At 35.9% G+C, this 13,114-nt stretch overlaps 1 protein-coding gene across 1 annotated transcript; it reads left to right on the top strand.

Annotated features, from left to right (window-relative positions):
* Positions 1–4,723: 4,723 nt before the first annotated feature.
* Smp_081430 (short chain dehydrogenase,putative) lies at positions 4,724–12,185 on the top strand (the record flags this gene model as incomplete). Its single annotated transcript, XM_018791661.1, has 3 exons — positions 4,724–5,015; positions 6,343–6,810; positions 12,171–12,185. Exons 1-3 carry the CDS (start codon positions 4,731–4,733, stop codon positions 12,183–12,185), a joined length of 768 nt encoding a protein of 255 aa, XP_018645178.1. The 5' UTR covers positions 4,724–4,730.
* Positions 12,186–13,114: the final 929 nt, after the last annotated feature.

Below are 13,114 nucleotides of genomic sequence, written 5' to 3'. Positions count from 1 at the left end.
TCCGATTTCACTAACCTTATGCTGGTGTTATATACTACTTATGTCGACACAAGTAGTATACAACACATCGTCAGGAATTACACCTGTGGTTTTTGTCACGAAGTGACATCAGCTAAAATGCAAAAACGCTACTTAGGTGAACGGGTGAATGAATTTCGTACCGAAATCCGAGACTTTTTATCATAAATGTTATTGGTTCGTCCATAAATTCTAGTCTCGCCAATTCACCAATTCAAGCATTAGGACATTGTCATAATTTACAAACTAAATCTAAAATAATGAATATGTATAACCTATATCATAAGCAGATTTCATTATATAGAACTATTGTAGTGAACGGAACACTAGTTGGGGACAATCAAATGTATTTAAGCACAAATTACAGACTGTCTCACAAAATTCTGATAATCATACATCAACAGTTAATTTGCTAAGTAACAATCAATTGTCTCAATCTTCACTGTTCCTTCTGTAAATATCAGTTCATCTTCTCTAATTTCATTGTTCATGCATTTTCCTACCGATTGCGCTTCACTTCGGTTCGTTCCTCATCGATCTTCTGCCAAAATACATTCTATGTCTAACCATCACCATATACTACTTAAATGGATATAAGTAGACCACACTACACTATTAATAATAATACACTGATAATACTAATATTCATATGCTCACTAGTGACTGGCTCCATCAGGTATTTCCTGGAGTTCCAGTGAGAAGAAGTGACCAGTGGAGTTCAAACCACGTCTGTTGTGAGATATCAACTCACTGAAGACAATTGGTGAACGGTTGCTCAACTTTGTGGATCATTTGAAGTTAGACATTAACACTGTTGGATGCCGGCCGGCTCAGTGGTCTGTCGGTTAAGTGCTCTGGAGCGTGACTGGTAGGTCCTGTGTTCGGATCTCGCGAGTGCGGGATCGTGGATGCGCACTGCTGAGGAGTCCCATAATAGGACAAAACGGCCGTCCAGTGCTTTCAGGTTTTCCATGGTTGTCTAGCTTCAATTGACTCACGCTTTCAACTATTTCAATTTTGTAGTAGTAAGTACGATAGTTCGAAGATTGGTTAATTAAAGTAAGTGAAAATATTCCCTTAAAAATAATAATAATTCTATTTGACTAGTAAAGTATTTATTCAATTAAAATCCCTGTCACTTAACCTAATCTTAAACTGTAATGAGTTCTCTATTAGCTATTTCCCTACAATTGCACTTTTGATATGGTTGATAAAGCTATCCATCTTCAAGGAAATGGATGCACACTGCTGAGGAGTCGCATACTAGAATGAAACGGCCATAAAATGCTTCCAGATTTTCAATGGTAATCTAACATTGACCGACTCATGAATTCAGCTATTCAATGAATAAATGTTTACAATATTAAAAAAATCTGTGTCAAATCCAAATCCATTTCAAGGTTCAGATTAACTAACCAATTACTTGGCGTTATTTTCAGCGAGTCGGTTTACTACGGGATGGGTTCGCTAACCCCATGCCCAACCCTTCTCTTTTATACGGGTTTGGGAACGACAGTAGCCCCCGGAGGAGCTACAGGCGGAGTTAACTAATCAATATGATGAATTAATTAAATTGTCTATCGGTGATTAATATGGTTGGTTCTTGAATAGATATTGTGTATGAATTGAGTTTGTATTGTATCTATCAATTAAAAGGAAGATCTACTGAATCATTAAATCAATTTAAATCTGTATAGAAAACCTAGGTGTTGGAGCTTGAGATGGTAACTATTATGCAATAAAAAGTTTTCTGATTACAACCTTAGATTAGAGTGTAGTGCAATGCTTCACCAATCTTTCACCTCGATAACCGTTACAATCCAAATCTTAACGGTGCATAAAATCAGAAGGCAAAGAGAAGCTGCAACTACACTCTTATTAACAAATGACGCAGGTCAGAAAGCTATACACACATTAGTAAGTATCAACGAGCAAGCGCAAGCAATTGCATAGGCAAATTTATAGTCAAATTGTACAAGAACTCAGCAAGGAAATGCGAAACCTAATAACAAGATTTGAGTGCATACTTATATGGGGAGGAAGATGAATTATCGAATGTTATTTAAGCAATCAACGTTTTGGCTAGAGTCTGTCATGTGCTCCAGTGATCATAACAGTACAAAGATATATTCACATTGTTACTATCCAAATGGCAATGTCTGTTAAGTAGTTAATAAAAGGGCTTAACTAAAATTAACCATGATCAAAATTGAGTGTAGGATAGTTGCTATAACGGCACATTCCCATCTGAAGATGAACTGGAATCACATCATAGAATCAATGAAAACAAGAATACACTGAACATTCGCTTCATCTAAATTTGAATTTCTTCAACATTGTATATCCATGATCCAATATACATGATAGAACTCAGGATCGTGATCACATAATACTGAGTGAATGTGAAACATTATCTCCTGAATCAGTGGACAATGTCATAATAAGTTCGTCATGAAACATGTAATTTTCTTGGTTGCACTAAATATAGAGATGTGATCAAGCACTAGCAATGAGTTGCAAAGCAAGACGAAATACGTGTCCAATTTTCTTCGACTTTTATTGTTTCTCCATTTGATATCAGTTAGTGAGTGATAACGTAACTGATCATCATGTGATCTGTGCTACTTATGTCTGTCGACATAAGTAGTATGTAACACCCATCAGAATTGGAATGCCTGCCAGTCGAAAGTTTAAAAGATCGAATTGACGAGAACAGTAATGCAAACAAAGAGTAATTGTATTAACAACAGGAATGAAGGAATGATGAAGTTTGAAGGAGACAATGGATGGATGATATGCAAATGAAGTATTTAATGTATGGTTTTCATATTTTATCAAGACACTCAGTAAACCCCATCTGATAGAAATATTAATTTAATCACGACCTAAATTACAGTCATAAAGGCAAGGATTGGCAAAGCAAAGACAGCATTCCTACAGTTGAACTACATATGGAACTCAAAACAACTATCAACCAACATCAAAGTTAAAATCTTCAATAAGAACGTCAAGGCAGTTCTATGGTATGGAAATGAAACTTAGAGAACTAACATAACCATCATCAAAAAGGTACAAGTATTTATAAACAGTTATCTACACAAGATACTCAATGTCCGTTGTTGGCCGGATACCATCAGCAACAGCCTATTCTGAGAGAGAACAAACCAGCTTCTAATTGAAGAGGAAAGTCGGAAAAGATCCTGAAAGTGGATGAGACATACATTATAGAAATCATCAAACTGCATCACGAGGCAAACGCTAACTCGGAATTGAGAAGGGAAACAGAAAAGAAGAAGGCCAAAGAACACACTTGCTTTGGGAATTGGAAACAGACATCATAAGGATGAATAGGAACTGGAAAATATTGTCAAGGACATAGTTCGAAGGAGAATGTTGGTGGGCGGCCTATGCTCCTCCACGACTTGAGGTAACAGGAGTAAGTAAGTAAGTAAATTACAATAAAAACGTAACATCAATTTTCAACCAGTCACTTATTAATTTACTTACTTACGCCTATTACCCCCCCCCACCAATGGAGCATAGACCGCCAACCAGCATTCTCCAACCCACTCTGTCCTGGGCCTCCTTTTCTAGTTCTATCCAGTTTTTGTTCATTCTTCTCATATCTGTCTCTATTTCTCGGCGTAATGTGTTCTTTGATCTTCCCCTTTTCCTTTGGCCTTTAGGATTCCATGTGAGGGCTTGTCTTGTGACGCAATTGGGTGATTTCCTCAAAGTGTGCTCAGTCAGTCAGTCAGTAAGAGCAGGCACATTTATGCATCGGTTACGATAGTCATGCGGACCCCAACCAAGTAGTCTGCATCTGCCAACATGGCTCAGACCAGAAGTTAATGACTTCAAAAACTGATGCCATGTTTTGATTTGGCCAACCCTAACTCTCTTCCAACCATCCCCAATATTAGTCAGCATAGCTCGTCGTAGTAATCGGTGTTCAGGCCTACGTAACACGTGGCCCAACCATCTCAGTCGATGAAGATTCATCACCTCATCAACTGATTTACCATCATTCCCTAATACTCTGTGTCTAACCTCACTACTACTTACCCGATGATCCCAGAAGATTCGAGCAACATTTCTAAGGTATCTGTGGTCAAATACTAGTAACCTACGAGTATCTTCTACTCTTAATGGCCATGTTTCACAGCCGTAAAGTAGAACAGAGCGAACTACTGCGCAGTATACTCGTCCCTTAATTGATAGACGGATATCTCGTCTTCGCCATAGGTGACGTAAGTATACCCAACTTATTAATTTACTTTAATCAAATTAATACACATGTCAATATGAAATTGTAATCAAAATTTCTATACTACTAATATCAATGACAAATACATTACGATACATTTTTGAGTAGTTATTATTACATTGGTAATATTTACCTTAGTTACTTAACACCAACACATATATGTTTACTTCATTCACTTATCATGTATTTGTGTGTGTGTGGGTGGGTGTGTGCGTGCGTGCGTGCATAGTAACTAAATACACCTTCTATCTTTTAGACGAATAGTCACGTATCTTCATTGAAACAATAATAACATGCGAAAGATTAGTTTTATTGATTTTAGCACCTTGAGTCAAAAACACGTATTTTTTCTATTGGTTATTTAAAACTGGTGCCAAACTTACTTAAAGTTGATATTTCATTTAAAACTTTTTTTTAATGGTAAAAGTTATATACTACTTAAACCATGCAAAAGTCGAAAATAACTAATCGATTATGTAGACTACCTGGTCGTTTAGATGGGAAATTAGTGATTGTAACTGGAGCAAATATTGGTTGTGGACTTGAATTAAGCGGTGAATTAGCACGTCGTGGATGTATTGTAATTATGGCTTGTCGAGATTTAGAAAAAGGATTTTTAGGAAAAGAAATACTACTTGATCGATTTGGTGATCGTAGTCAAGAGAAATGGAGAAAATCACCAGCTGGTTCTGGAGTTGAACCATTTCTTGAAGTTGTTAAAACATCACAGGTAACTATTATAGAATTTAATTTTTTTTTAAAAATTTGTTAGTTATGTAAACAGTGTTGCTTAGATTCAACTTAGTATTGTTTGTTTGAATCTTCCCATTGATGTGTTAGGACTGCAACTGGTCAGTCTCTTATTGGCAATATATACATACTGTGCGTATTGCCTCGATATAGCCTAAATTCACAAGCATGGTAAGCAAAGATGAATGGTGGCTAGCAGTGCTAAACGTCAATGGGAAGATTCAAACAAACAGTACTAAGTTGAATTTAAACTTCACCCCATTGCACAAGCAAGTGGCTATCAGGACTCAGTGGACGAGTGGATAACGCGATGGCGTTTGAAGGGAAAGGTACTGGGTTCGAGTCCTAGAGTGAAAATTAACTCTGAGATGCAGGTACATCCAGCTAACGAGTCCCAAATAGGACGAAACGCGCCGTCGAACTGGATCTCACTGCTAGCCATTATCCATCTTTGCTTACAATGTTTCTTAAGTTGAAGATAAATTTAGCCAAGAACTAGAATCAGCTGACACCTGCCTTTTTTATTTAGTTTTAATATCGGGAAGTAATCCGCAGTGTAATAACCATAGGGAAAACATCAAAAGATTTTGAGACCACTGAAAATCATGTTTCAAGATACCAACTCATTTAATAGTACTGTGGCTTATAAAACATTCCCGAATTTCAACAATAATTACATATTGTTTCTCCAGGATATGTGAAGTCCTTCATAGACAACAATAAACGAATAAAAGGAGATGTCGAACGTATTCAACTAGGAAGGGTTAGATTTTGCAAACATATAGTAGAAACAATCGCATCAACACATTGTACACCAGAATTTTCCCAGTCAAAATAACACCATGATGGTATCAAAGATGATCCAGATCGGTATAAGATATTATCGATATTTTTGTGTATAGACCGGTTTTAGTTACCGTGGCAATATAGAAATACTCATACTCATACACGGTCATGGCCCGAATAGCTCAGTGGTAGCGTCTCTAACTGGGAAGCTGAGTGACACGGGATCGAATCCGTCAGGGAGTACCAGTTCCCTTAAGATTACAGGTACACCTTGCTGACGAGTGTCAAGTAGCACGAAACCCAGGTCCAGGATTTCCTGTTGACCACCTCCCCCCAACCACCATCTCATCTCAACATAGTGCACACAGTGTCGAGTCACCTAGACTAGTGGCCACATTGCAACTTGATCGATAACATTCAATCAACACTAAGAAGGACTTGACACACATGACACTGATCACCACCCAGTGATCAATCAATTATTCCCCTGTTATTTTTCAATTTATTCTATTTAATTTCAGTTAATTGTTGAACATTTGGATTTAGCTTGTTTAGAGTCAATTCGTCATTTTGCTAAAAAGATTCAACATCAATATACACGATTAGATATATTAATACATAATGCTGGTATGATGGCTACTAGTTATATGGAAACACATGATGGATTTGAATTACAAATGGGCGTCAATCATTTAGGTCCTGTATTATTAACTGAATTATTATTACCATTATTATATAATGGTGCACCATCACGTGTGATTGTTATTGCATCGAATCTTTATCAACAAGGTGATATTGATGTGAATAATTTAAATTTACGCGGTGAACAATATGGACCATTTAAAGCATATAATCAATCAAAATTAGCTAATGTATTATATGTACGTGAATTAGCTAAACATTTAGATGGTTTAAAAGTGATACCAATGGCTGTACATCCTGGTGCAGTACGAACAGAAATATCAAATACAGGAGATCATCGATATCAGGTAAGTAAGAGAAGATTGATTAATTTATGTACAAAATCATCATTATTGTATTTAATATCAGTCAGTCAGTCACAACGTAGAACTTCGTACGTATGTACGTACTAAAGTTAAGCATGTGTACTGTTTGATCCTAGCTCACTTGTTTAATTGCATTGTACTTGTTGTAAAACCTGACCTCATCCACAGAAATCGAGTCCTTGTGAGGTTACTGTCGTGTATAGTTGAGGTTCCTTAAATTAAAATCAAAATGTTGTCACATACTTCACGATTTTCTTTGAAGGATGTTAAGCCATGATGGAATTAGTCTTTAAACCAAAGGAAATCCTTGAAAAAGTCACCTAAATTAGATTATCATGTCATTAGACTTCTTTTATTCCTTCACCTCATTTGATATTTTTTAGAGTGTTTAGTTACTTACTACCGTTTGAAATACCATTGTTTCAAACCCTTAACTTATCTAAACTGGTTCCGTCCTTTACTTTTTTTATTCTAGTAAAGTGACAATTTGAACTGACTTGGCAGATTCTATTATGCTTTAACTGATTACAACAATAGGATGATTGTGCATTATTAATATGTATTGCATCATGGAATGATTTAAGCTAAAAAGAAACTTGTTGGTAACTAGCTGTGTTGATCTAATTCTGTGCCCCTAAATAATGCCTAAATATGGTCACTCCAGAGTAAAAACATAACTGGAAATTCAGATCCCATGAACGGCATATTATTTTTAGAACATCTAATAGTTTCACTTTCGTCAATAGGTAACATTTCGAAACACCAGTTCAGCCATTCCTCTTTGTCAAACAGTTCAATTAATAACAAGAACTAGCCAAATGCCCTGGTACGGCCGAAAGTGAGGAGAGTCAGCTCTCCATCCCAAAATGCTCTCAAATAGCCACGCGGATATAGCCTCTGACAGGGAAGTCCTACTCACTGCCTTCTCGTGGCGGGATAGGGTGTTGTTTATGAAATCCAGAGGACGAAAAGCGAATGTCCGGTGATTTAACCAGGTTGGTGGATATGAAGGATCCACCTAGAGAAGTTGGAAAAGCCTGGTTCCAAATCAATGGTACACATGGGCTCCAGTATCCTGAGGAAACAAATGGCGTATGAATCAATTGTTGGTCACCGGCTACCATGGGACTGCATCTCCTTATGTTGCTCCACTTCCTTGTGGATCAGACCTTTAGGTCAAATGTTCGGAGTGTGGCCCGCCTAAGAAAACCATCTGCTTCAGTTTGGGCACCCCGGGCAGTATCACAGCCCTCACACAAATCAAATAAGATTTGTATGGCGCATATGTATCTGTTTCCCCCTTCGTACCAATATTTATGTGTTTAAATAAATAAATATAACTTCAATTATTTCAATATACATTTTAACCTGATCTATTTGTGTATGATATACAGATTCCAATTAACATTCAAATCATTCCATTATAATGAAATCACATAGATACACATATACCTATACAATCCATCTACACATACATATTCATTGTCAACAAAATTAAGATTTGATCATGATCGATTACCTATCTGTATACTTTGCCAACAAAATATACATAGTAGTATTTGACAATTATTGTAAAGATATTATCATTATCAATCTTCCTTATTACTTCAATGATACATATATGTATATATATACAACATAGTTAAACATTTCGAACAGATCTTACATAGTTTGCATAGTTACTCATATATACATACTATAGCAACATATATACCTTGTAACTAGTCGGTAACAAATGCGGTATGCAACGAGTAACTTATTAGTAGACTATAGGGTATATCATATTTATCTTTTTGTTGTAAAAAAAGAAAAAAAAATTAAAACTGATTAATTAATGCAAACATATTGATACATGATAAGTTTTTTAAGTCGTGCCAATCACCTGATTATAATACTTGCCATAGTAACTAATTTCTTATTAAATTAAATGAACTTCAAAATAGACAATTGTTGAAAACAAAATACCGTTCACCAATTGTCTTCAGTGAGTTGATATCTCACAACAGACGTGGTTTGAACTCCTGGATTTATTTCTCGATGCCGGCTCAGTGGTCTGTCGGTTAAGTGCTCTGGAGCGTGACTGGTAGGTCCTGGGTTCGAATCTCGCGAGTGCGGGATCGTGGATGCGCACTGCTGAGGAGTCCTATAATAGGACGAAACGGCCGTCCAGTGCTTCCAGATTTTCCATGGTGGTCCAGCTTCAATTGACTCACGCTTTCAACTATGAAAATACCAAATCTCCACAAAACCCCTTCTGATAATGACAACAAAATAATAGAAACTGGGAAATTGTATAATTTGAGTACAGTGCTTCTTGAAAATGTCATCATTATGATTACTGAAAGGATTGAAATCAAAAACCTACCAGACTTAGAGAGATCTCGATTACTTCTACATCAATGAATATGTGTATATAGTGATTCATACTTAAAGTCTTGATCATTTCATTATGTGATACAAAGCTTCTAGTCTGAGACATGTTATAGATGGACACTACTTAGTTGGGGTCCGTGCGACTATCGTAACCAATAGTTTGAGACTCTAGGTGACATGGCACAGAATCGATCACAATGGCGTAGGTGTATACACTCTTTATCTTCCCTTAAACCTTGAGATTAAAATTGCTTCATAACTTTCTTCCCTCTTATACTATATCTTTATATACAACCTTTCTTTTATATATTAACACCACTAAATTAAATATTTCTATGAATACGGCGTTCATCTTGTTGTGCTAACGAGGTATGGCAACTTGGACCGATGCATAAATGTGCCTGGTCCTGCGTTGTAGCTGACTAACTGACTGAGCTTGAATTTTAAATGTTTAATCTGTGACGAAATCGTATAAACGACCTGTTGAGAAATTTTTGACTTGTAATACTAATCTATCTAGTGTTCGATAGTTCACTAGATGAAATTAGTCAGCTACCTAAACTATCTAAAAGTTGATCTAATCTTCATAACCTACCAACTAAACAAGAATGTATGAAAATGATCAATAAAAAGTGTCATTAGAGTACAGTATATTTCCAAAATAGAAGCATATGAAGTACAGCTTCGGTCAATCAATAATATACTATCCAATGCAACAATCGTATCCTGAACTAAACCGCTTCTCATTTTCAGGATATCTTTTTTTAGTCATTTTATAGTTGAATTCATGAGTCAATTAAAGCTAGACATCCATAGAAAACCTGGAAGCACTGGAGAGTCGTTTTGTCCTAGTATAGGACTCCTCAGCGGTGCGTATCCTTTTATCTTGAAATATAGTTGTAAAATAAAATTTCCGGTAAACTGTGACCAAGTAGGGAATAGAACTCAATGTTCGCTAACTGTAAATCAATAAAGTTCCGTCCTCCTTAAGAAATCGGTAGAAAAGTACGTAATTACTATTCAGTAATTGATGTTGACTTTACACTTTCACTACAGATTGAGTTGATACGGTAAGATTCAACATTTCATTTCTTCCTAAAAATTCTTGATCTAAAGAAAACATTCTATGAGTCGATCACATGAAATTTATCGGTTTGAAAGATCCTAACAGTACTATAATCAAGCTCTTAACAAACTGAAGCCTTACCTTTAACTTAAGCTAAGTCAATTACGACGAAAAGAAGGCAACACTAGTATCAAATAGGAATATTGTTTTTTCAATCGAAATGGAGAAGTCCCTCAATAGAACAAAACGGCAGTCCAATGCTTCTAGGTTTTCCATGGTGATCTAGCTTTAATTCACTCATGATTTCAACTATTAAAAATGGAATAGTATCACTGTCTATATGATGATAGTAATATATCTGATAAAATACCAAATGACATCAATGTTTAATTCTGTAATTTAAATCAGTATAAACCATTAGGATTAGGGAGACTAACACTAAGTGTTAGATGTTCATTGAGCAATTACATTTTGAGGTGATCTATTTTACTCATCATTAAACACTTTTCCCTCATCATTAGCGTTCATTTCGTTTGTCTATTAAATAGTAGATATTTTAGAAGTTAGATATTTATATTCAAGAAATAGTGAGATGGTGGTTGGAGGTGGTCAGCAAACAAACCCTGAACCCGGGTTTCGTGCTACTTGGCACTCGTCAGCAAGGTGTACCTGTAATCTTGAGGGAACTGATGCTCCTTGGCGGATTCGGTTCCGTGTCACCCGAATAGCTCAGTGGTAACATGTCAAGCTGTTAATTTTAGCTTGAGACATGGACAGAACCTACACTCTATTTTGGGACCCCATAATGCTTGTGCCATTTGAGACTCCTTAATAAACACAGTGTCGAAGGTCAAATATCTTGGTGTCATTTTTTCCTCTGATCTTTCTTGGTCTTCTCATGTTTTACTCTTATCCAAAAAAAGTTTTCCGTTTGACATACTACATAAAGAGGCTGCATGCTTTTGGGATTACTCGCCATTTACTCTTACGATTTGTAAATTCCTGCATATTACCTATTATTCTATATTGTTCTCCATTATTCTTTCCTGGGCTTTTGAGAAAAGACTTTGTTGTTTTGCGTAGAGTGCTGAAGGCGGTTTGCAAGGTATGTGGTGAATCTTTTGAAGTCATTAGTAATATGCTTGTGAATAGACATCTTAAGTCTTGCAAACTCTTGGCAGGTGTTATCTTATCAGATACTAACCATCCGCTTCATTCATATCTTTCTCCTTGTATATCTTCTGGTAGAACGAGACGTAAATACATTAAAATCCACACACGCAAACAAGTCTATAAAAGTTCTGTAATACCTTACTTAGCAAATTTACTTTGTGACGAACAGGCTGTTAGAGTTGACCTAGTAAATAACCTGTCTTCTTAAGCATGTTTCAAATTTGATAATTTGTATAAACTCAGTTTTTCTTAAACCCTTTTTCATTCCTTTTCTGTTATTTTGTTTGTTTTTCTTGGGTTTTTTTGGTAAAAAACTTGTTGAAATAACTCGTGCTGAGAATTCTATATTGTATCAGATTATAATATTGAATAAAGCCATTAATAGTAATAATAATAATAATAATCTGTGACTGTGAAACTGAGTGACATGGGATCGAATCCGTCAAGGAGCACCAGTTCGCTCAAGATTACAGGTACACTTACTGATGAGTGCCAAGTAGCACGAAACCCAGGTCCAGGGTTTCCTGTTGACCACCTTCTCCCCCAACCACCATCTCATCTCAACATAGTGTACGCAGTGTTGAGCCACCTAGACTAGTGGCCACATTGCAACTTGATCGATAGGATTCGATCAGCACTAAGAAGAATTTGACACACATGATATTCATCACTACCCAGTGATCAATCAATTGTGATTCAAGAAATAGTTTTCTTCATTAATTGATTTCAGCTAAAGAATCGTTAATAATCAAGAAGTAGTTTAATTTCATTCTTAGTACTAATTTGTAATAAGATAAAAGTCTCTGAAGAAATTAGTCATATGAATGAATGCATTGACTAGTTATAGAATGTTTACCAAAGTGATTAAAGTCCCGTTGGCCAACTCGTTTTCCATTTTACAATGTTTGAGGCGAATATCTGAAAACTTTAAAGCTACTTTTCGTCTTTGATTACATTAGGTGAAAAGAGATTTAGCAATCTTCAGGGAATTGAGGCTCTAGAGTGGAGTTCCAACATAATAGTGAATGCTCAATCCGTATTTAAACTGAAAAAGTGAGTATGATTAGAATATTAGTTCCAAGAGCTGTGCTTTATGTTACTTGAAACCGGTCAGTCTAACAAGTGGTAAATTATTATCTCAGTAGTTCAATGGAAAGTCTCTGATTAAAACTTGGATTGCAATCCTATGACAAGGATTAATTCCTTAAATAGAAAGAATATATTTATAAAACCTCAGAGAATGAATTTGAAGTAAATCCAACGTTTTGCCCTGGCAATCTAGTCCAAGCGCTTTCAAGGATTTACTTCAAATTCATTCACTGAGATTTTACAAATTCATTCTTCCTATTTAGTGTCTCACATCAATTCGGCGTCCAAATACTATGAAACTATTCGATCTAATTTAGACAAAAGTTCTTATATAAGGATTAGTTCCATTCAGATCGATAATACACTTAGCTGACGAGTCTTAATTGACAAGAAACTCAAATTTTATTATTTTCTATCAACTATCTCTTACTAATTAATATAAAAATATATGGATCAGTTAAACAAATTCAATGTTATTTTCATAGTTGAGATCATGAGTCAATTGAAGCTAGACCACCATGGAAAACCTGGAAGCACGTAGACGTCCGTTTCGTCGTATGTGGGACTCCTCCGTGAGTCGAGGTC

Source organism: Schistosoma mansoni (assembly GCF_000237925.1).
Source record: "Schistosoma mansoni, WGS project CABG00000000 data, chromosome 1 unplaced supercontig 0135, strain Puerto Rico, whole genome shotgun sequence".
In the NCBI taxonomy this organism is placed as follows: domain Eukaryota; kingdom Metazoa; phylum Platyhelminthes; class Trematoda; order Strigeidida; family Schistosomatidae; genus Schistosoma; species Schistosoma mansoni.
The sequence above is the reverse complement of the archived record's forward strand: the minus strand, read 5'-3'. Positions and strand labels throughout refer to the sequence as shown.